This window comes from Choloepus didactylus, chromosome 8 (genome assembly GCF_015220235.1).
Source record: "Choloepus didactylus isolate mChoDid1 chromosome 8, mChoDid1.pri, whole genome shotgun sequence".
NCBI lineage: Eukaryota > Metazoa > Chordata > Mammalia > Pilosa > Megalonychidae > Choloepus > Choloepus didactylus.
Genome location: NC_051314.1, coordinates 16,703,003 through 16,725,227, shown reverse-complemented (window position 1 = coordinate 16,725,227; position 22,225 = coordinate 16,703,003). Strand labels below are relative to the sequence as shown.

At 57.8% G+C, this 22,225-nt stretch overlaps 1 protein-coding gene across 4 annotated transcripts in view; it reads right to left on the bottom strand.

Moving 5' to 3' along the window:
* Positions 1–719: 719 nt before the first annotated feature.
* TMPRSS6 (transmembrane serine protease 6) overlaps positions 720–22,225 on the bottom strand; it is a 35,414-nt gene continuing 13,908 nt past the window's right edge. For all 4 annotated transcript variants that reach the window (XM_037846303.1, XM_037846300.1, XM_037846304.1 and 1 more), the window contains exons 7-18: positions 18,428–18,632; positions 16,151–16,287; positions 14,937–15,049; positions 14,476–14,585; positions 7,089–7,234; positions 6,564–6,662; positions 5,534–5,647; positions 4,522–4,638; positions 4,069–4,237; positions 2,577–2,848; positions 2,138–2,274; positions 720–1,591 (exon numbers count right to left, since the gene is read on the bottom strand). In XM_037846303.1, the coding sequence (XP_037702231.1) occupies positions 1,433–1,591; positions 2,138–2,274; positions 2,577–2,848; positions 4,069–4,237; positions 4,522–4,638; positions 5,534–5,647; positions 6,564–6,662; positions 7,089–7,234; positions 14,476–14,585; positions 14,937–15,049; positions 16,151–16,287; positions 18,428–18,632 (1,778 nt within the window). In that variant the 3' untranslated portion in view covers positions 720–1,432. The remainder of the gene's footprint in view (positions 1,592–2,137; positions 2,275–2,576; positions 2,849–4,068; positions 4,238–4,521; positions 4,639–5,533; positions 5,648–6,563; positions 6,663–7,088; positions 7,235–14,475; positions 14,586–14,936; positions 15,050–16,150; positions 16,288–18,427; positions 18,633–22,225) is intronic.

Here is a 22,225-nt window from a genome sequence, read left to right as displayed (position 1 = left end):
TTCAACTCTAAGATCTTTGTCATCTGGTCTCAGTTTGCCCCTCCAAATTCCTCTTCAGTCCTTCCCCTCACAACTCAGTTCTGCCTAACAAATGGCCCGCTGTTCCCAAATATGCCATGTTCTTTTGGAACTGTTATGTCTTTGCACATGCTCTTTCCTGCCTGGAATGCCCTTCCCCACCATGACCACCTTTGAGCCCTAGCTCACCTCCTCCAGGCAGCCTTCCCTGACTTCCCAAGTTCCACACTGCCTTCTAGCCCCTTCAGGCTGGATCATCACTGTCTTGTGACCTATTCTGCACCCACTCCCAAGATCAGGAACCAAGTTTTGTTTATCTCTGTGGCCCTAGTGCCTGGCACGTAGTAGGAGTCTGTGATATGCTGAATAAATGACTCAAAGAATGTGAAGAGAGTATTGTGGCAGAGGAGGAAGTAGGAGACCAGAGATCATGAAACTGAATTCCTCACAGGCTCCTCTCCTAACCTCCGGTGCAATCAGCAGGAGGTCTCTGCCCCTCTCAGGGCCTCAGTAAGGTTCTAGAAGGAGCCCTTCACTTATCCCCTCCTTTGTCTCCCCAGGGTTTCTCCCAGGATCTGGGCCGCTGCTCTGAAGGCTTCAGCTCTCAGGGGCCACCCGGCCCCCACTCACCCCACCTGGGCCTTCTGGACCCTTGGCGGGTGGGCTGAGCAGGACAGAATAGTTCAGCCAAGGCAAGAGGCTGGTGTCCGGGACCTTGGTCAGGCGATTTTATTCCACAGCAGGACCCTGGTCAGGCGATTTTATTCCACAGGGTGAGCGAGCTCACCTCCAGGTGGGATTCTGGTGGAGGCCCGGGTGGCAGGTAGAGGTGGGTGAGGACCCTGGGTCCAGGGCTCCCCCACTCTTTGGCTTTTGGTGGCAGCTGACCCACTTGACTGTCACGAGGGCTCCAAGGGCCTCCTGTGGGAGCATCCCCACCCCACCCCCCAGGTCAGCCGGGGTTTTCCTGGCTGGATTCTGCTCTCTGGAGCATTGCTGCCCCAGCAGCCTCTGTGTTAGAGATTGGGGGTGGGGGTCTCAGAGGCTCCCAGTGGGGACCTGAAGGCCATCAGCATCCCTGCTGAACTCTTTCCCCTCAAAGACAGGGGTGGAGGAAGGGGGAGGAGGAAAGAGAATCAGGAGACGTGAGAGGCCATGGAGGGAGGATGGCAAGAGGTCTGGGCCCAAATGCCCTGTCCTGGGCCCTTGGGATGTCCTGACTCCACCCTCCTTGTGCCCTCCCTGTGGCAGACAGGCCTACCCCCCGGTCCGGGAGCAAGGTGGGAAACAAGATGCCACCTCCTGCCCCCACAGGGTCCTCCCCTCCCAAGAATACTTGTTCCCCCTGCCTAGTGGGTGCCCTGGGCTGGCAGAGTCCAGGAAGCAGGCTCCAGCTTTGCAAGGGGGCAGCTCCTCAGGTCAGCACCTGCTGGATCCAACCAATCACACCAGTGATGCGGGTGTAGACACCAAAGTAGTTGGGCCGGCCACAGCCCAAGCCCCAGCTGACCAGTCCCACCAGGAACCACCGACCGTTGGGCTCCTTGCACACCAGGGGACCGCCTGAGTCACCCTGAAAGGGGGAGAGAAGAGACAGGGCTGCCTCAGGGTAAGGGGCTCCTTCCAGGCTAGGGGCCACTGTTTGGAATTTGCTGGGTGAATGAGAGAAAATCCTGTCCTTTTGAAGCCTCTACCCCCCCTCCCCCCACCCCCCCGCTTTGGCAAAAGCCAAAACCATCCCCGGGGGTCCTCCAGCAGGTCCTGGTATGATGGGATCTCTCGCGGAACCCTGGATATATGTCCCAATACCCCCACTCCACCTCTCCGCTCTGTGGGCTGACACCCCTCCCTCCTGAGTCCTCTCTACCACCTGACATGGAGGACGTGCCTGGAGGTGAGCAGGAAGACTGCCCACCACACGGTCTCGCCTGAATCTTAGCTCTGCAACCTTTGGCAAGGACCTCCTCGCCTCTGAGCCTCAGTTTCTGCATCTGCACGGGGGGGGGGGGGGCTTGTCCCCCTTGCTGGGAGGGTAGGAGGCTTCAGCGGGCTGATGTGGGCAAAGGCACCGCCCCCACCCCGCCTCCCTGTCTGCACCCCCCCCCCCCACGGGCCTCACCTGGCAGGCATCCTTCTTGCCCTTGCGGTAGCCGGCACAAAGCATGCGCGGTGTCACCTGGTAGCGGTAGGCCTCGCTGCACAGGTCCTGCGAGATCAGCTGCACGTCCACCTTCTGCAGAGCATTGCTGGTGGGACCTGCCCGGTGGGGTCGGGGGCAGAGGTCAGAGGGCTCTGGTTAACCCCACCTTTCCCCTATTCCCGTTCTATCTCAGGAGCCCTACTTCATCACCTCCCCCGCCCCCCCCCCGCCCCCCCGGCTCCTGCCAGGCAGCACCTGCTCCTCGGCCTCACTGTGCCTCAGGCAGCTGTACCCCACGGCCTCGGGAGTGGAGCCTTGGAGCCCGAAGCCCCGCCCACCTCCAGGCCCGGATGTTGCCTGAAGCGAGACCCTCCCCTCAATCCCCCACCCCACCTCCCACCCTGGTGCCACCGCTCACCGCCCTCGCGCAAGGCGCCCCAGCCCGTGATCCAGCAGTGCAGGCCCGGCTCGAAAAAGTGGGAGCGCGCGGGCAGGCAGACGGGGCGCACGGCGGCCGAGCGCACCACGGGGTGGTCGAGCTGCAGCAGGGCCACGTCGTAGTCGTGGCTGTCCTCCTCGTGGTACGGGTGCAGGACCAGGCGGCTCACCTTGAAGGACACCTCGCCTGGCCAGCGCGAGCTCTGCCACACCTTGCCCAGGAATACGGTCCACAGTGCGGGTGAGGCCATGCTGGGGGCGGGTGGGGAGGGCAGTGACTCGCTCAGGGGCTGCTCCTCTCCCGCCCTGGGCCTCCCCTCTGCCGCGGCCCCGGGAAGCCCTCTGGGAATGGTGGCACCGTGTTGGGGGTGTGCACCCTGGAGTGAGCCTGCCTGCCCCCCCCCCCCAGCTTCATCTCTCTCTAGACTTCAATCTCCTCATCTGCAAAATGGGAATAGCAGTTTCATGGGAGCATTCACAAGACCCTGTAGGTAAAGAATTAGCGAAGCGCCAAGCACCCGACAAACGCTTCTCTTTTTTTGTGCACTTTACAGACAAAGCCCACTCTGAATTCCCGGAGAAGCGTTAGTCCTGGTGGGGAGGGGGTGGGAGTTGAGTGTGGCAGGATCACCAGAGAGTGGGCCTTGCAGACCCCCAGAGCCCAGGTCAGCATTCAGGTCTGTCTTGACCTCCTGGGCAATGGGGAGCAGGGGACGGAGATTAGGAGAGTGGTGTAGTCAGATGGCATGGTAGAAAGTGCACGCTGGCGCCCGGGCAGAGGACACAAAAGGAGCTGGACCCTGGGCTGCTGGAGCGGTGAGTTAGCCGGGAGCCTTGAAGGACGTGCTGCCTGACTCTGGGTGTAGGGGAGGTGGGGGAGCTGACACATCTGAGGCCTTAGGCTCGGGAGACTGTGCCCTGATGCAGACCCAGGACGGAGGAGGTGGGGAGAGGGGAAGGATCCAGGGGCCCAGGAGATCTGGTGGGTGGGGGTGGGGTTGTTGTCAGCCCACAATGCAGACAGAAAGGTGGCCGTGGGGCTGGAGGAAATGTACCCTCTTTGGGGCTTCCCAGCCCTTCCTACCACCCTGTCGCAGCCCAGTTATACCTGGGAAGGGGTGGTGGTTATGGCTGAAGACACAGGGCAGGCAGGGATTTTTGTCTGTTTTGTTTCTAATATATCCCCAACATCTACCACAGCCCCTAGCACACAGTAAGGAGCACAGTAAATACCCTTGGATAGATCAGTCAGTCAATGAATGAATGAATTACCCACCAACTTAAAGAAAGCTAGTAAAAGGAGAGCCCAGAGAGACCCAACAGCCTGTCCAGGGATGCAGAGTGTTCATAGTGGGGCAGCACTGGGGCCCAAGGGTCCCAGCAGCCGGTCTGGGGGCTCCTTTCTATTGTCCATCCCTGCCACGCCCCTACCCACGTCTCTTAGGGTCGAGGCCCCATGCCCGCCCCCTCACCTGTCCTCCTGGAAGCAGTGGGCAGCTGTGATCACCCAGCGGTCAGCGATGAGGGCCCCCCCACAGATGTGTCGGCCCCGGACCTGGAGGCTGGCCTGCCACGGCCACTCCCCCTCCGAGGACACGGTCCCACCCACGATGCGGCTGGACAGGCCCTGGAGGCCACAGTCTGGGGGAGATGGGGAGGGGCGCAGGGTGCCCAGGAGAAGAGGGGAGGGGGAGAGGCCGGGGAGAGAGAGACAGAAGAACAAAGGGAAGAGATGGAGAGAAAGAGAATGAAGGAGAGAGAGAGGGAGGGGAACAGTCAAGACCCAGATGAGGGGCCCGGGGCGGGGGGTGAGCAAGAGAGATGGACAAAAGGTGAGATGCCCCCTCCCCTGGCTCCCCGGGGGCGCCTCCCTCCCTCCCAGGCCCCAGGGCTGCCCCTCAGGCAGGGGGCGGGGACAGGCTCACCGCAGTGCCACTCGTCCGAGCCGTCCCTGCAGTCGGGCCGCCCGTCGCACTGCGGGTTGGGCTTCCTCACGCAGCTGCGGTCCTCACACTGGAAGGTGAAAGTCCCACAGGGCACCCCTGGGGAGAGGGGCAGGGACAGGGCACAGAAGGTGGGTCCTGAGCCCAGAGGGGGCCCTTCCAAAACAAGGCCCCAGAAGAGGCCAGGAGGTGACCAAGGAGGGGTCTCTTGGGACACTGGTGGGGAGGCTCCTAAAGGCCGGCCCTATCTCTCCCCTCAGACTAGTCTGTTGAGAACAAAGCTATGTCATGTTTTCCTATGGACTGGAGGGTGAGGTCTGGATCTCTGGTGGTGTCTTTTATTCCCACTTCATCACCCTGCCTTGCCCATCACTGGGTGTTCTGCAAGTGTTGGTCAGTTGGTTACTCGGTTGGATGGATGGATGAGACAATGGAGACACAGACAGGAGCTTGGGCAGACCAACAAATAGGTGCATTGATGGTTCAGCAGGGAGACTGACAGACAGCGAGATGGGTGGATGAATGAATGGGTGTGAGGACAAATGGACAAACAAGGTTAGGGAGATCAGTGGATCAATAGATGGGTGGATGGGTGGGTAGGTGGATGGATGGATAGATGAATGGATGAATGGCTGTTTGGATAGGTAAGTGGACAATGACAAACAGACAAGTAGTTGGGCAGACCAATCTGTGGGTGGATTGTTGGTTCAGTGGATAGGGAGACTTCTGGACAGGTCAGTGAATGGATGGATAGATGGATGGATGGATTGATAGATGAGTGGATGCATGAATCATTGGACAGATGGGGTAATGGGGAGACCAGATGATGGATGGATGGGTGGATAGATGGGTGAACAGACAGACATCTAGATATACATACAGATGGGCTGGTAGGTGTTTAAACAAGAGGGCAGAAACCTTTGCAGAAGAAGTGTGCGGAAGGGCAAGGGCAGGGCTGGCTGGCTGACTGCAACCTGGTCATACCACTCCCTACCTTCCTGGCACTGCTGCTCGTCACTCCCATTGAGACAGTCAGGCTGCTGGTCACAGACCCTGGACAGTGAGATGCATGTGCTGTCCTCTTGGCACTGAAATGCAGCTCTGCAGACTGTGTGAGGACACAGATGGGGGCAAGTGGGAGGAAGTCAGAGAAACCTAGCACCTGTAGGCCCCATGCTTGCATTGCACTTCATGGATCACACATCTCTTTTCCAGCTACTATACTTGCAGCACCCCTGGGAGATGCCCCATTTCATGATTGGAAACAGATGAAGGGACTTGCCCAAGGTCACTTGGCTGAGCCAGAACTTGAAGCCAGATATTCTGGTTCCAAATATGTGGCACCTTTCCAGCACCATGATGGGCTCATCCCAGAAGTGGGCACGTCTCCTTTCCCTTCTGCTTCCCTCCCACATTTTTAAAACTTTAATGGGGAGGGGAAGGTTAGGGAAGGCTATGGGGAGGTCAGACTAGAGTGAGCTGCCTGGATGGTGATTCTAGGTGATCCAGAAGCCAGGATTTCGGAGAAGGAGAGATATTGTTCCCAGGGAACCCTGGCTTAGGAGACCACCAGGACATGGAGCCCCTTCCACCAGGGCCAGGCAGTGGTGAGAGCAGCTCCAGGAAGGGTTGGCAGCTCCCAGTGTGAGCCCTGAAGTGGAGGTGGCGAGAGCCCCTTTCAAGGGGGGGCGATAAAGAATTATTTTCTCCTTGACCTCCTGGGGCCTGATGGTCCCTGCTTAAGGACCTTCCCCTTCTAGTCCTCCCCTCTTGGAGAAGCCCTGAGCTGGAAGTCAGGAGACCTTGGTCCCAGCTTGTCCCTGCCCCAGCCCCACAAGATGGCCCTGGGGAGGTCACCTTCCCATTCTGGGTTTCCATCTTGCCATCTCAACTGAGCAAGAGAACCCTTTTCCTGGGTGCTCATATTGGGAACTTGGGATGAGGGGGCTTCCCCAGTGTGGGCTCAGCTCAGCACAGGGAGGGCGAGGAGAGAGGAGGGTGGGAGAGGCGGAGCAGCTGCTCACCACAGTTTCTCTCATCCAGGCCGTTGGGGCAGTCCTTGATCCCGTCACAGGCAGGAACACAGAGTCCGTTCACGGAGCAGAGGAACTCTCCCGGGCAGGCTGGGGACAGAGAGGGCACCATCAAGACATGCACAACCGTGAACGCACGCTGACAATGCATGCACCTGTGTGCTCACGTGTGCATAAATATGTGTCCATTGACATCCATTTATGGGTGCACGTGTCCAAGGTCCACACGGATGTACACGTATAGACACGTGCAAGTAATGCGGGTATGTGTATGCGTCTATACCCAGTGAACACGTGACTGCCTGGGCACTTGTGAGCACACATAGCTGCATGTGTGAGTTCACATGCATGTGCACACACACACATGCACACACTCCTTTTGCCCAGCCTGGAAGGCAGCTGCCCACAACCCACTCAGTGATTCCAGAGATGGTGAAGAGGCAGGGAGTGCTGTGGGCATTCGGGGGTGGGGGGCGAGGGGGTGCCCACCGTGCTCCCTGGCCCTCCCATACTCACGGTCCGACTGGTTGTACAGGCTGTAGTGCACTTGCACGCCGGGCCCAGTGAGGGAGATCTGGGAAGTGAAGTTGATAGTGATGCCAGCCGAGGCCACCAGGGGGACCCTCTCGGTGTAGGGCTGCAGGGTGCGCAGGCCACACAGCCTGGGGGCGACCAGACCTGGACTCAGGGCCACAGGGAAGATGCAGCCAACAAAGCAAGGGCGTGGCTGGCAGCGGGGGAGCTGCACCCCCCACCCCCACTTCCCATGTCTTGGTCCAGGACGCCATGGTTTCTCCCTTGAGTGACCACTGACCCCCACAATCATCTTTCTGGAAAGCAGCCTGGCCATGCCACTCCCTATTGCCTATGAGATAAAAATTCAACTCTGGATCCTAGTCCCAGTCAGCTATGAGCTGTGAGATCTCAGGCAAGTCAGGGTCCTTCTTTGAGCCTCACTTGCCTCCCTTATAAACTAGGAGAATTGTCTCATGGACCTTGGATCTGCCCAAAGGCTTCCGTATCTCAGTAGAGGCCAGTGTCCGGCTGCATCATTCTGTGAAGACTTGTGCTTGGCAAGGGGTGAGGGTGGCGGCTGCACTCCCCATTCAGGCGTCAGGACCCCCACAGCCCTGCTGGTCTCCCTGTGACCCTCTGGACATGAAGGAAGGACTTGCCCCTCTCCCATGACCATTAGGGCCGGGCTGATGGGCAGCGCCTTCCCAGTGCCTGACCACACCTGGGTGGGACCGTGGCACCCCATAGGAGCACCCCAACATTCCTGATGAACACTCACCACCCCACCTCTGCTCCCACTGCCAGGAAGATGCTCTTGTTTCCACGGAGCAGGTGGGGGAACCACCAGAGAGCCCAAGGCCTCCCTGTCCCCTGGGGGAAGGGAAACAGGGGGCTTCCCCCACAGAGTATTGGAGCACACCTCACAGAGCCAGTGCATGCTCGGAGTGGGTACAGCTACTCCCCCAGAAGAGCGGGACTCTCCCCACAGAGCCGGGGTTCCCTTCCACCCAAGATGGGAAGTCCTCACAGAACAGATGGGAAGGGCACCGTTCACTTATCAAATGCCCTGCACAGGGGAGGGAGAACCCCACAGAGCAAATAGGAATACCTCTACAGATGGCGGAAACACCTGGAACACAGGCAGAAAGACCTCGAGAGGGAAGACAGAGAGCCCCAGGAGAGAAGGTAGGAGGGAATCAGGAGAGCTGGCAGGAACACCGCAAAGCCTGGCAGTGGTGGGAACACCCCACAGCAGGTGCTGCACCCCACAGAGCAGGCCGTCCAATCCTCGGGGGCCAGGCCCTTCCTCCAAGCTTCTAGAACCTGGTAAGCACTTAACGGTTCAGTCACTGAATCAGAAAACAGCTGAGCCTGAGGCTGGGGTTACCATTTCGCAGTGTGGGGCTGGGGCTGGGAAGTGGAGCCTTCTCAGCCAGCGCCCGCCCTCGGCAGCGGCAGCACCACGAGGCCAGATGCACCCGGATTCGGAGGTGCTACAGCAACTCCAGCCAACGAGGGGGGACTTGTTCTCCTTCTGTTTTAAGAGAAGGCTTCACTTGCAAAAATGTAAAATGATACTCTTCCCATTAAATGTTTTTGGAAAATGTAATTATTTTTTTTCATAAAGTATGTTCAAATGTGGAGAATTTGTTATTTTAAATGAATTAATATTTGTAAGTTTTCAGTTTTCATTTCTAATATAGTAAATATAGGTATATATAACCCATATTAACAAAAGCTCTTTAGGGCAGTCAATCGCTTTTAAGGGTGTAAAGGGGTTCTCAGACCCAACATTTTGGGAACCACTGCCCTCACCCCAAGACGCCCGCAGCCCGAGCTGGGACCAGGTGGGGATGTGGCACCAGCAGAGGGCGCCCCCGAGCCAGCCTGGCCCCGCCTGCCCTTTCAAGCTAGGGGCCCAGAAGGGGGGTTTGTCCTGGATTGCTTGTAAAGTGGATAAACAAGCGTTATCGTGGACTGTCATCCGCAGAGAATGACCCCAGGAGGCACACAGGGCAGCTGGGGGCTGGGGAACCCTGGGCAGGGGAACCAGGAGCCAAAAGCATCCCTTAGCACGGTGAGGATTCGGGGACGCCTGGGCATTGTTCCCACGCCGTGGAGGGGGCGTCGGGGGGACGACTGTGGGAAGGAACCAGAGCCAGGCTGGAGCGGGCGGGACGTTTCAGCCTAGAGGCATTTGAGGGCTGCTCTTTCACCCCAAGCCTCAGCCGGGGGCTCTCAGGTACCAGGTACCAGCCCTGCCCACCCGTCGGACTCTTTCAGCTTTGGAAAGAGAATCCCGGAATCAGCTCATCAGCTCCTGGCCGGGGGGAACGGCCTGGTCTCCGGGACCTGGGGGCCTGGGGCAGGCCTGGGGTGACGGAGTCCCTGGGGGCCCGTCTCCCTTAGTAGGGACCCACAGGACGTCTGGGCAGAGGCTGCGATCTCGTGACTCAGGCTGGGCCCAACTCTGACATGATCTGTTTAATCTACACAATGGGTTTGTTTTAATTTTTTTTGTTTAATTTAGTTACCTTTTTTCACGTAATAATCTAGGTTCTTGCTTCCGAAAGCTAAGCAGCCCGTCAACACTGGCTGACACTGCACAGAGGCTGCCCGCCCTGGGCAGGCCCACTCCCGCCCCCCACCCCGCAGCCTGCTCACCGGCCCGCACTGACCTGGCCCCCGGGCACCTCTGAGCAGTTGGCTCCTCCAGCAGAGCCTTCCGTGGGAGGGTGCACATCCTCTAGCCCCCCAACTCCTCCAAGTCACCCCAGTGCCCCCCAACCCCCTCCAGGAAGCACCAGCAGTCTGGGGCCTGCCGAGCCCACCCAATCGCCCCAGCTACAGAAGCCCTCGGTGTCTCAAGGGGCTTTTGTGTCCTGTGTGGCCTGCTGGGCTCTCTCGCCAATAAGGAGTTGGGGGTTTTTCCCTCCTGCTTCACCCAGAGGGTAAGCAGGGACCCTGTGAACCTTCTGGCAACTCCACTGAGGGAGGACGTGGAGAAACACCGGAGAGAGGGAGGAGAGGGAGGGAGAGAGGAAGTGAGGGACAAATGGATGCACACACACGGAACCCCTTTCCTGAGGACGGGTTAGATGGGCAGGAGGCCCGGGACGGCAGGTGGGAGGAAGGCTGGACAGCAGCGTGGCAGCCAGGGCACTGCACTGGGAGCCCCAGAGCTGAGCTTCAGACCCAGCTTTTCCCTGCGAACTGTGTGTGTGGCTTTGGCACATGTAGAGTGGGGATGATACCTCCCTGGTAGGGTGTTTTAAGGAATAAATGAGAAAATGACTTTTTTGAAAGCAAGCTGCTGGCATTGTGGGGCCGTGAGCTCGTCTGGGGCACAGTGAGCTCTACCTTCTGCATCGCCAGCACCCAGCGTAGGGTCCGGCCCTCAGCAGTGACCAGGGAATGTCTGTGTCCGCACACAGTGCTGGGAGCCTCAGGGCTTCAGGGGAGCAGTGGGTTTGAGGAGCCAGCGGTTTCTGCCTGTCCCCGTTGGCTGGGAGCCAGGTGGAAATGGTTGGGGCAGAACACAAGAGAAGTGACATCAGAAGAGGGGAAGCTGGCGGGGAGGCAGGTTCCCGGAAAGGGGGAAGCCGGCATGCAATGACGCTGGTTTTCTCCAGGCCAAGTCCCTCCGCCCACCTCCGGGCCACGTAGAGGGCATGAGGCCCCGGGCAGGGTCAGATGGGCACCGGGGAGAAGCCGGGTGGGAAACGAGGAGGGCAGGGGAAACCAGCAAGGGCTCAGGGGACACGGGCCTAGCCTGAGGTCGCTCAGCCAGGGGAGGGGACCCGGGCCAGCCCTTCCCTTCCGCACATGGCGCCTGAGGGGCTGTCTGGGCCCAGGACTGTGCCACCTCCTTATAAACCCTGTGCCTGAAAATCTATACCCTTCCCCAGGCCACTGGTGTCGCTACGCCACCCACACATGCAGATTTTCCAACAAATGCTTATTCTAAGAATTTCCCAACAGCTACAGTCGGTGATCACTATCAAAAACGATAATAACTAGAGGAAACGGGTTGCCTGTTGCCTGTAACTAATTGGCACCGTCTCTGCCTTCCCTTCCACACCCAGAGCTGGGCAGGAGCTGGGGGAACGGGGACGTGATTCCCCACCTGGGGAATGAAGGGCAGGGAATTCTGCCCACTCTGCCACTCGGGGCCCATGGATTGGTCGGGAATGACTTGGCCAGAGAGAATAGCTGGCGTGGGTGTGCGTGCGCATTCCCGCAAGGAGCTGCTGGGGCTCAGCTCGGGCTCCTGCAGTTGCTGGCTATGACCTTGTACAAATCATCACCCCCCACCCCCGTCCCAGCCTCGGGCTCCTCATTGGTCTGTGAAGGCAGCAAGAGCCCCTGCTTCCTCGCAGGGCTGTCGAGGCTGAAGAGGGTGACACCTGCAAAGCATCTGGCAAGGCCTCCACTCGGTGTCCTCCCCACCCACCCCCGTCCCTGTGCAGAGTGAGGGCCACTTGTTAATGCACACTTGGTGCCCTGGAAGCTGGTTTTATCCAGGCCTGTGTATACCAATGACCTCCTTCCATTGTCTCATTTAGTCTCCCCAGTTACCCTGTGTGTGTGTGTTTCATCTCCATTTTTGGATGAGTAGCCTGAGGCTGGAAAAAGTCAAGTAGGAAGTAGGAGAGGCAGGATTTGATCCCTTGTCTGTCTGTCCTGGACACTTAAGCTCTTTCCACCTCACTAGTCTGATTGGGAACAATATTTCTTTAGGAGCTAATAAATGCACTGCTTAGGAGACTGCATTTTTCTGATGGGTCAGTAGTAAAAGGTTGAGGCCCTGCGCTGGCCTAACTCATGAATCCAGAGTCACACATGGGAACCAGGGGGCCAGGCTGCTCTGTCTTCCGCCCCTGACGTGGCTGGGGGCAGTGGGGAAGGGGTGGGTGGGATGAGGAAAGGAGGGCGGGAAGTCCAGCAGCTCTGTCAGGCCCCACCACTGCCCACCCCAGCCACCACCGAGCACACCCCGCAGGCCCTCCCCACCACTTAAAGGCAAAAGGCAAGAACAAGAGGCCAAGGCCTTTGCCCTCTCTAGGCCTCAGTTTCCCCCTGTACAATGAGTGGGGCCTGGGCTCGATGACCAGTGCAGCCCAGATGTTTCTATAGCTCAAGTGTGCTTAGAGGCCCTGGGGAGGGCTCCCCACCCAGCCCTTTAGAATCTGTCACGGAGCCCGAAATCCCACCAAGGTGGCTTCATCCCTTTCCATTACGACTTTCCCACCCGTGCTTCACATTGAAACCCCCTGCGTCACCTGAGGTGGCTCGTGTCCCTGTTCCCATGCCATTGCCCAACCACCCTCCTGGTCATAGTGGGGAGGGAGGAAGGGGCCCCCACAGGGTGCAAGGGGAAGATTGTCCTCAGTCCTGGGCATGGCTGGTAGAGGGTGTGGGAAAGCCTTGACCTTCGTCCCATCTCAGATCCACCTAATCCACCTAATCCTTCTCTGGGAAATGGAACCAGTGCCACTGATGTCACGGGATGGCGGGCCACTGAACCAAATGACCGGTGCTGAGTACCTGGCTCGCTGCCACAGGTCCCCAGGCCGGCCCCTGGCAAAATGGAATCACCCTCGGAGGGAGACGGGTGTTAGACTCAGGACCCTTTGCTCTGCTTCCTGCACCCTCCCCTAGATTTCAGATTCAGCTCTGGGGCTGGGAGGGTGGCAGGAAAAAGTGTTATCATCATTTGCAGAACCGTGAATCAGGGGTCAATCTCAGGGCCACCCTGTGGGCTCCTGACGCCCAGGGCTGAGCCCAGCCATCCTCCGTCTGAGAGGTCTGAGTGCTGGGACTGGTGGGACAGACGCCTTCTGCTCCCCAAAGAGCATCAACACGCCTGAAGTCACACTGTTCAGATTTCATTCATTCCCCTCAAATACTGTGGCGCCTGAGATCCCACCACTGGCGTGTCTTCCTTTTCATTTGATGCACAGTCCCTGAAGAACGGCAGAAAGCCTGGGAGGGAGCACGAGTCAGGGGAGCACCAACAACCCCTGTTGCCTGTGTGATCCTTTTAAATGAAATGAACCAACAGGCAAAGTATAAGTGTTGGAGAATATGGACACAAACCCCAGAATTCAAGAATTCTAGAGTCCTAGAACCACCCATGTTTAGTGTACTGGAATCTGGGAAGCCCAGAAGTCAAGAATCTTGAATATTAGAATCCCAGCCTCTTAGATGCCCAAGAGTCTCAGGACTGGAGGTGGCTGCTGAGACCCAGGCTGCTATTTGATGTAGAAATTTCTCTTCAACTTCCCTTCTCACTCCGGCTCCCCAGTGGGAAGGGTTTCCCCAGCTCTTTGATGGCTACATCAAGATCCCCCTCTCTCTCCCCAAACCTCTGCCCAGTCCCCCTAAAGGAGCCACTGGAGCATCTCCTGGGCTCCGGCTCCGCCCTCCCTCCCAACCACACCCCTCTCCCTGGTCACCCCCTTTCTAACCACCCGTCTCTCCCTCTACTGGGTGCTCCCACACAGCACTTGGACGTGGCTCTCTCCCGTCTTACACATCCCCCTTCTTGGACTTCCTATGTCTCTCCTCCCCTCCCCAGCCTGACTTCTCTCCCTGCCTCATTTCCCAGCCCCCTGCCCACTCTGCTCCTTTGAAGCTGCCAGGACCACCAGAGGCCTCCATGTTGCTAAACTCGGGGGGCTTTTCCCACCAGTCCTACTGCGCGAGCCCCAGTCCCGGTGGACCCTACTGATAGCAACCCCTTTGCCTGACCCCACTGCTCCCTTCCTGGTCCCCAGGGACTCACATCTTTGCCAGAAGCTTCGTTACCAGAGAGGTGAAGGGCAGAAAGGGCAGGGACAGGGAGCAAAGTGGGTGCCCTGCTGGGGTGCAGGTGACCCAGGGCTCCCCTGATTACCACCATCTCCCCACCAAAGCAGAGGGATCGGCAAAAACAGTGTCCTGTCCTGGCTGTGCAGCTTCTCAGCCATGAAACCACTTGACTGGGGCCAGCACCGGGAGCTGGGATGAGGGAAGATGAGCCTCCAATTGCTCTTACAGGGTATAGGGAAGGTGTAGGGAGAAAGATCATCTCATTTAAGGATTCAGGCTGTCACACAGTGGGGCTGTAGCACCCAAGGAAAAGAAACCGTTTCACTCTAACTTGGATCAACATTCAAGGTGTCTAGTGGCAAACCATGTCTCAGAGACCTTAGGGGTGGAGTGGGGGGGGCTTGGCGGGGGCTGGGCCCAGATGGGGCAGGGTCGAGGGGTGGGGCAACAAGCCAGACCCCAGCCCCAGCCCCTGCTCTCTGAGGCCCAGGACTTGAGTTCCCAAGAGGGGTATATCTGGGGGTGGGGTATGAGCCGCACGGAGGAAGGAGAGGAAGGGGGTTCAGGTGGGTACCTCCTGTTCTGGATCATCCACTGGCCCTGGGTGCACGGCAGATCATACTTCTGCCTCCGCAGCGCGTAGGCATCAAACCAGAGGGCCAGGCCGTAGTCCAGAGACGGCACCTGGGAGGGGGAGCCACCGTCAGGGGGCCGGCGGGGCGCGGTCAGGCTGGCAGACCAGCCGCCCAGGACCACAGAAGGGAGGAGGACGCCCAGAAGGTTCTCTGGGCTCTGGGCCATACGAGGACCCAGCACAGAGCACCTAGCTGGGGCTGAAGTCAGCAAGTCACTCGACAAACCCAGGGAGACCTTGTCCACGCTGCTATCCACCCCGGCAGGATTTGCACCCAGGGCCCTGCCTGTGGGCACTGCAACAGAACAGGTGGGACAGTGCTTTCCTCCCAGCTGGGGTCCCTGGAGGCCAGTGGGGTGCTCTGGGCAGAGGCAGGTGTGCAGTTGGGGTGTGGGGCTCACCGTAAGGTGCCAGGAGCAGTGGGTGCTGGGCGAGTAGTAGCTGGGGAAGTACGGCGTGCTGAGTTCACCCTGCAGGTCCAGCCGGCCCTCCAGCGTCAGGTTCACCTCGCAGGCTGGGCCCAGAGAACAGCCTTTTACGCAGAGTCCCTTAGCCCAGCCCCCCACCCTCACACCCGCTGCCCCTCCCACCTGGCAGGGGGGTGTCCCTGGAACCCACCCGCCCACTACCCACTAAACAGTGAAACCCAGCGGTTGAGTCTGTGTGACCTTGAGCAAGTTATTTGACCTCTCTGAGCCTCAGTTTCCTTATCTGTAAAATGGGGACAATAATAGAACATACCTCCTAGGGTAGTTGAGTGGATTAGATAGACACAAAAGGCTCAAACAGCCTGGTATGTAGTAAATGCTCAATAAATGCTAGCTATTAGCCTTAGGTGCACAGCACTTGATGGTTTATAAAATGCATTCACGACTGCATTTCCCAGGAAGGGAAGAGGAAACTGAGTGCGAGGGAGCAGAGTGGAGGGAGGGAGGGGTGGCGGAAAATGCAGCCACAACAGAGCCCCTCCTATTTGCCATCCTCCAGCCCTAAAGGGCCCAGGAGCTCGGGAACCTGGAAGGTTTGGTTTGCCCCTGAGGGCAGCGGGTCCAAGCCCACCATCCCCATCCTCCGGCTGGAGTGAAGGGGGGGAGGTTTGGGCTGGGGCCACGTTCCTCTTCAGGAGAAAGAGGGTCGGGGGGGCAAGAAGCCCAGGGGAGGAGGTCGGGTGGGGGATAGTGTCTAGAAGCAGAAGGCAGAGTAAGCAGTGGGGAAGGGTCAGGGAGCCCTTTCCAGGAAACGCTGCATAATTCCTCTCCCGGACTACGGACTGCACTACGTGATCTCCAAGGGCATCTGCCCTGTCCCAGGCTTTGGGGCGACAGGGTTCTCTGGAGGCAGGTCTGCAGGAGCTCTCCAGCCTGCTGAAAACTCCTGCCACCCTCCGGGCCCAGCCACAGTGGGTGCAGAGGGGAGAGGGGTGGGAGGGGGGTGAGGAGGGAGAAACCGATCCAGGATGGGGGGGGTGGTACCCGAGAGAAGGGAGGGTGGGCAACACAATCAGAAGAGAGAAAATTCAGAAAGCAGATGGGAGAGGGAGTGGAGACAAGGAGTGAGAACTCCCCACGGGGTTCAGCGTCCCCCGCCCCACGCAGGGACCCACGACACCCCTCACCCTGGAAGGCCACGGGCTGCACCGAGAGCATGAAGGGGTCGTAGTAGCTGTGCAGGCCCTTCTTCCAGACCACCGCCATGACGGCACCGGACGCCAGGACCTCTACCACTGGCTCCTGGCGGCTGCAGCCGTAGAGCCTGGCAGGACAGAGAAGGGGAGCAAGGGCGGGATCAGTGTGTGGGATGGGCATCTGGGAGGGCAGCGGGCTGCTGGGGGGATGCAAGGGCACACTGGGTGTCTGCAAATGGGGGTGAGTCACGTGCATGAGCAGGCCCCGAGGGACTGATGGATGCCCTCCAAGGACCAGGCCAGACCCTGAGGCTGAGTGGGGCTGGGAGGTTACCCAGACCCCCACTCAGAACCACCCAGGGCCCCCGAGCCCCCAGCATGTGCCCAACAGGTAGACCAGACTGGAACCTGGAGGAACCTTCCATCTTTTAGAAGTCTAGAACTTCAGCCCTGAAAAGACTCTTTTGGATTGTCAAGGTCAATCTGCTTGGTTTACAGATGGGGAAACTGAGGCTCAGGGACTTGCCAAGGCCCCACTGCTAGTCTGTGGTGGAGAAGTACGTGTGTTCCACACTGCCTGGGACACGTGTGGGTGCAGACTGGGTCTGCCCATCTCAGGCAGCGGGGCCCAGGTGTCCCCTTCACCCTCCCCTTCTCCATCAGACTTTCCATGGTCTCCAATAAAGCTCCGGAGTTCTTGCTACTCAGATGGATCACCGCGCAGGAAGCCGAGGCCCTGCCCCCACTCGAGTGGGTCACCCCACACCCAGCAGCATCCTACTGAAGCCAGCTACCTGCGGACCCTGGGCCTTGAAGGGCAGAAACCAGCTTTGGTGGAGGTGCTTTGGGCACCGTGGCAAGTGGATACATGACATCCTTCAAAAGAACCTCAAGACCAGCACCCAGGAGGACCCCTCACCGCCTTGCAACCTGGAGGGCCCAGGGATGGGGACCTCCAGCCTTGGCTCTTCCCCAGGAAGGAGACAGCCCTCCTTAGGAGGGACCTGCCCCCTCCACTGTCAAGCATGCGCCCCCAGTTCTCGAGATAAGCTATTGGGGTTATGAGGGACCTGGAGGTCACCTTTATTAGAGATGTCAGCTTTTATTATTGGGGATTTTATTTTATTTACTAAACAACAGAGCCCTTGTTGCAAATGAAATATCTCCCAGAATCCCAGTGTGTGGAACACATTAAAAAGCGAACCACCTGCTCAGTCTTCCCACCATCACTAAAGCACTCCCCCCCACACACACACACACCCCCAGCATGGCTCTGGGTGCAGGTTTGAGGACCCCTGATCTTATCTAACCTCATTTGAGAACTTCTCCGAGGGTCAGAGACGAGGAGGAAGCTTCCCAATGGAAGGCTCGGGCTGGGGGTGGGGGCTGGTGAATGGGAGAAGCCCTGGGAAACCTTGCAAATGTCCCTGCCCTCCCCAGGCCTGCAATCCGATGGTATCTGACGTCTCTGAGCGTCCCAGAGCCCTCCAGGAACCCAGCCTACGCAGGAACCAGCCCAGGCTGTGGTCACGGGTGAGGATGAGTGTGCAGCCCCAGAGCCTGGAGACAGAGGCCCCGGGGCAGGGAGGGGGCAGGGACCTCGCCAAGCTCGCCCTCAGGACTGCCCCGGATCTGAGCGCAGATGCTACCCCAGTGCCTGGCTCCAAGTAAGTGCTCAATAAACAATGAGGGGAGGACCGCCTGGCCCAGAGTGTCTGCCCCCTCCTCCTACAGAGCCTCCCCCTCCTCCTGTGGGGAGGAGACCAGGGCTGCCCACCCCTGAGCCCACTTCCACACCCTGCTCCTTCTGCACTCCACCCCCATATCCCACATCCTAAAGCCCCACTCCTCTGCTCAAGAACTTTCAGTAGCTTCCTACTTACCATGTATTAAAATCCCGATGCTCTTGGCACTCAGTACCCTTTGTGACCCAGTCCCAAATCAATTATATGCAACAATAGAAACAGGGGCCAGCATTCATTTACTACATTCCAATAAGCCACGTTGGCTCCCAGAGCTGTCCTTAGGAGTCATATATTACGGCGCTTTGTTACAGATTGGAAAACTGAGGCTCAGGTGGGGAGGGGACATGGGGCATAGCCATTTTCAGCCCCTTCTCCCACTGCCCTCCAGGCTGGCCTCACCGTCTCCCAGGTACCTGTGCCCAGGGTCACACAGAGGCTTGTCTCAGAACGCTGGGTGTGGCCTTAGACCCCATATCGCTCATCCCTGCCCACCCCGCTCCCACCCGCCTCCCCAGGGACTCACGAGGTGATGAGCCTCCTCTCCAGGGGTCCGGCCACGTCGTACATGGCCAGCCGGTCCCGGCACTCGGCCAGCGTCCACTCGAGCCGGAGTTTGAGCATGAACTCCTCGGGGCCCTGCAGGTGCCACAGGCAGCTGGAGGCCAGGGGGTCGGGCCCCTTCAGGCGGAGGACCTGGCCCTGGCCCACGTAGCTGTAGCGGTAGCAGCCTGGAGAGGGGAGAGGGACAGGCCCCCTGACCCCTGTTAGCCAGGAGGAGAGGCCCTGGCGAGCCAGGCTGGGGCGGGGAGAGCGGCTGGACCTGTTGGGTCCCATCTCGTTTCCCTGCTGCTTCCTCTTCCCCATGTCCTCATTCGTTTGTTCGTTCATTCATTCATTCATTCGTTGGTCCAATCATTCATCCATGTGACAAGCACTCACTGACCCCTCCTTGCCAGGTGGGCACCAAAATAAAGGTCCAGATGCTGCCTGTGGGGACACAGAGGACAGGCCAGGAGACAGACGCAGAAAAAGATAACAGCTCAGGAGGTGAGGGCTCCAAACCCATCCTGTGGATCGAGACACCCTGGGGTCACAGTTGGCACAAAGTCCAGGAGGCCAGGGTGAGCAGGGAAACTTTGAGGAGTCTGAGCACAGGGATCTATGGAAAGAGATCCAGCTGGAGAGGCAGGCCGTGCCCAGGCCACAGCCCAGAAGGTGCTGCTTTATCCTGCAGCCATGGGAAGCCATGGAAGGTTCGGCAGGGCTGGGGCACGGTCTGAGTTGGACTCCTCTGGCTGTTGAGAGCAACACCGAGGCGGCTGTGCAGTAAGGTGAGATGGGAAGAGGGTATCGCTGCAGGTGAAGGGAAGAGAATGTGGGGTCTGGGGGGCAGCCCGAGATAGAGATGTGCTCTGGGCTAATGATAATAAAACAATGATAATAAATCTTAGAGTGAGCAGCATAGAGCCTTGCACACAGCAGGTGCTTAAAAAATGTAGAGACTGTTCTCTTGGGGAGTTGGGGGGAGAGGGAGAAGGTGGAGCTGGGGAGAAAGTCCTGTGGCTGCCTTCTCTACACCTGCTGCTCGGTCGCTCCCACCCGCCCACCTCCAAAAGCGCGGACTATGCCTCCACCCTCACAGTTAATCCATTAGCTTTGTATGCAGTGCCAGACTTTGCAAAGCAGTACCACCCAAACCATTCGTTCGTTCATTCATTCATTCATTCAGAATTCTTATTGAGCCAGACTCTGACCCAGGCACCAGGCACTCACCCACACTGAATGAATGGACAAACACCCTCTGCCATGGAGCGTCTGGCATTTCATTCAATCCTCACCATCAGCCTGAGAAGCAGCCAGGGAGCCATAAGGCTGGGGGCCTGAACCCCGACAGGGCGGGCAGCCTGGAGTGCAGGGAGCACACACCCCTCCTCATGGCCCCTGAACCACCAGCTGTGTGACTCTGGGCCAGTTGCTTAGCCACTCTGAGCTCTGACAAAAGGACACAGTAATCCCTGCCCTACCTCTCCTTCTCCGGAGGGTCTGAGGATCAGCAAGGTCTAATGCTGCCGTCTTTTGCTCCACTCCCTCTCCCTGACCTCTGACATCTACCTTGGGAAGGGACAGGACCGTGACATCTTTTCAGCTGGCACTGGGGTAAGGTGTCTGGTTGTTCCCAGGTAGTGATATTCTTTAAATCTTGTTCCAAGCTGACACTTTGATTTTGCCTTTTTAATATGACTATTCCGGGGACAATGAAGTGGGGAGGCGTGTGCTGGCCTCTGCTAATCAAGCACTCCTCTGGGGGAGCCTGGCTCCTCTGGTTGTTGGGAGAAAGTAAACAAAGGTGCCTTGGACATTCTCCCTGGCCTCTGCCCAGCTGCTCTCTCTGCCTAGAGTGCCCTGTGTCCCGTCTCAACCTGGCAGATTCCTGCCTATCCCCAAACCTGAGCCTGACGTCTCCTCCTCCAGGAAGTCTTCCTGGGTCCTGGTCAGGAGCAACTCCTTCCTCCCATGGAGTCCCAGCACACTGAGTTGGGTCTCTACAGGCAGGTCCGCCCCTCTGCCTTGGATTGTAGCCCCTGGTGTCCCCCTCTGTCCCTCTCTCCACTGCCCTCAGGGCCTCTGTTCTAGCACTGCTGCTCCCTCTTGTGAAGGTCTCTCATGTGTCTCTCTCCCCCGGGGGGCTCAGACTCCTCCAAAGGCCGGGGTGAGAATGTGTCATCCTGGTGTCTGTCCCCAGCACAGGCCAAGGGGCCTGATGTGGGGGAAGTGGCATTGGGCACAGAGGCTCTGGGTGTGCACTGAGCAAAAACGGGTAGTTACAAAGCAAGGGCCAGAAACATGGGGACACATGGCACAGGCCAGAGCAAGGGGAAGTTTCACTCCAAACTCCAAAATGTTGCCTCTGAGAGTCAGGGCAACGCGTGCACCGATGCAGTGTGTACACACAGGGGAGTGCCTGTGCACGCACCGATGCAGCGCACCGATGCAGCACGCCGATGCCACTTACTCAGGGACAGGGTGGTGGTTTGCACCAACTGCCTGTCCCGCCCTCCCTTCTCTCCATCTTCCTTTCCCTGGTCCCCGCTGGGGGCCCAGCAGATGGCTCGCCTGGGGAGCCGCCCTCGCGCTGACAGAGCCGACAGAGGGGCCTTTGCTTGGCTGTGACCTTTGAAAAGACATTTCAAAGCAGAGAAAAGAGACTAAAAGTCCTTGAGGAATAAAGGTTTTCCCTGAACTCAAGCCAAGCCTGGGGAATACGCTTGTTTTCCTATAAGCTGGGTTTCTCAGGGCCCACAGCATCTCGTGGCCTTCTCCCGGGGATGCGAATTGAAATGCAGATCCTTGGGCTCCAGCCAAGACCATGGAATCTGAATGATGGTGGTGGGGTGTGTGTGTGGGGGGGGGGGTATGCTCTGTCTTTTAACAAATTTTCCAGGGGGTTCCTGTGAACCTCAAAGTTTGATAACCATAAACCACAGAGTAGGAAAAGGCACAATGCTGTAAAAGTCACCCTACTGGTGACAAAAATTACCCCAAACTTGGAAATAAAGCAAAGAGGTGACTGCACCGAGAGACCTTTCATTGCTACACGAGAGCAGGGTCTCTCTCTGGACAAGGGGTACCCATCAGGGCCCCTGAGACCCATAGGAGGAGGCAGACAGGTCACAAGTATTTTAAAAATAATACTGAGATGTTGTTTGCCTTATTCACTCTTGCTCCCTCACGACTGCACAGTGGAATTTTCCAGAGCTCTGTGACATCACAACAGACTGAGCGCACAAGCAGATCTGAGCATCCGCTGTCTTCTAGATGTCAAAAATGTACAGCAAGGCCACTCTTCAAGCTATACTTTTTTTTGTTCAGGAAAATAGTGGTTTTTCATAAAAACATACTATTTTTGTCCATATGTCATGGGTTTCTTATTGTTTTTGAATCTTCTCCATTTAAATTTCTATGGTAAATATTGATAGCTACAATCCACATAAACAAAAGGTCTTTGATGTTCTCAATAATTTTTAAAAGAATCAAGGAGACCTGACACCAGAAAGCTTGAGAATCCTTGTCCTAGAATGGGGCCAGCAAACTTTCTCTATAAAGGGCCGGAGAGTAAATAGCGTAGGCTTTGAGGGCTAAGAGGCAAAACTGAGGCTACGTTGTAGGTACTTCAATAGCAAGAGAGGAAACGAAAGTCCACTATTGTTTTTTCAACCATTTTGAAATGTAAAAGCCATTCTTAGCTCATGGGCATACAAAATCAGGCAGCCCACTGGATTTGACCTTCAGGCTATAGTTTAGAGGACACACCCCTGTCTCC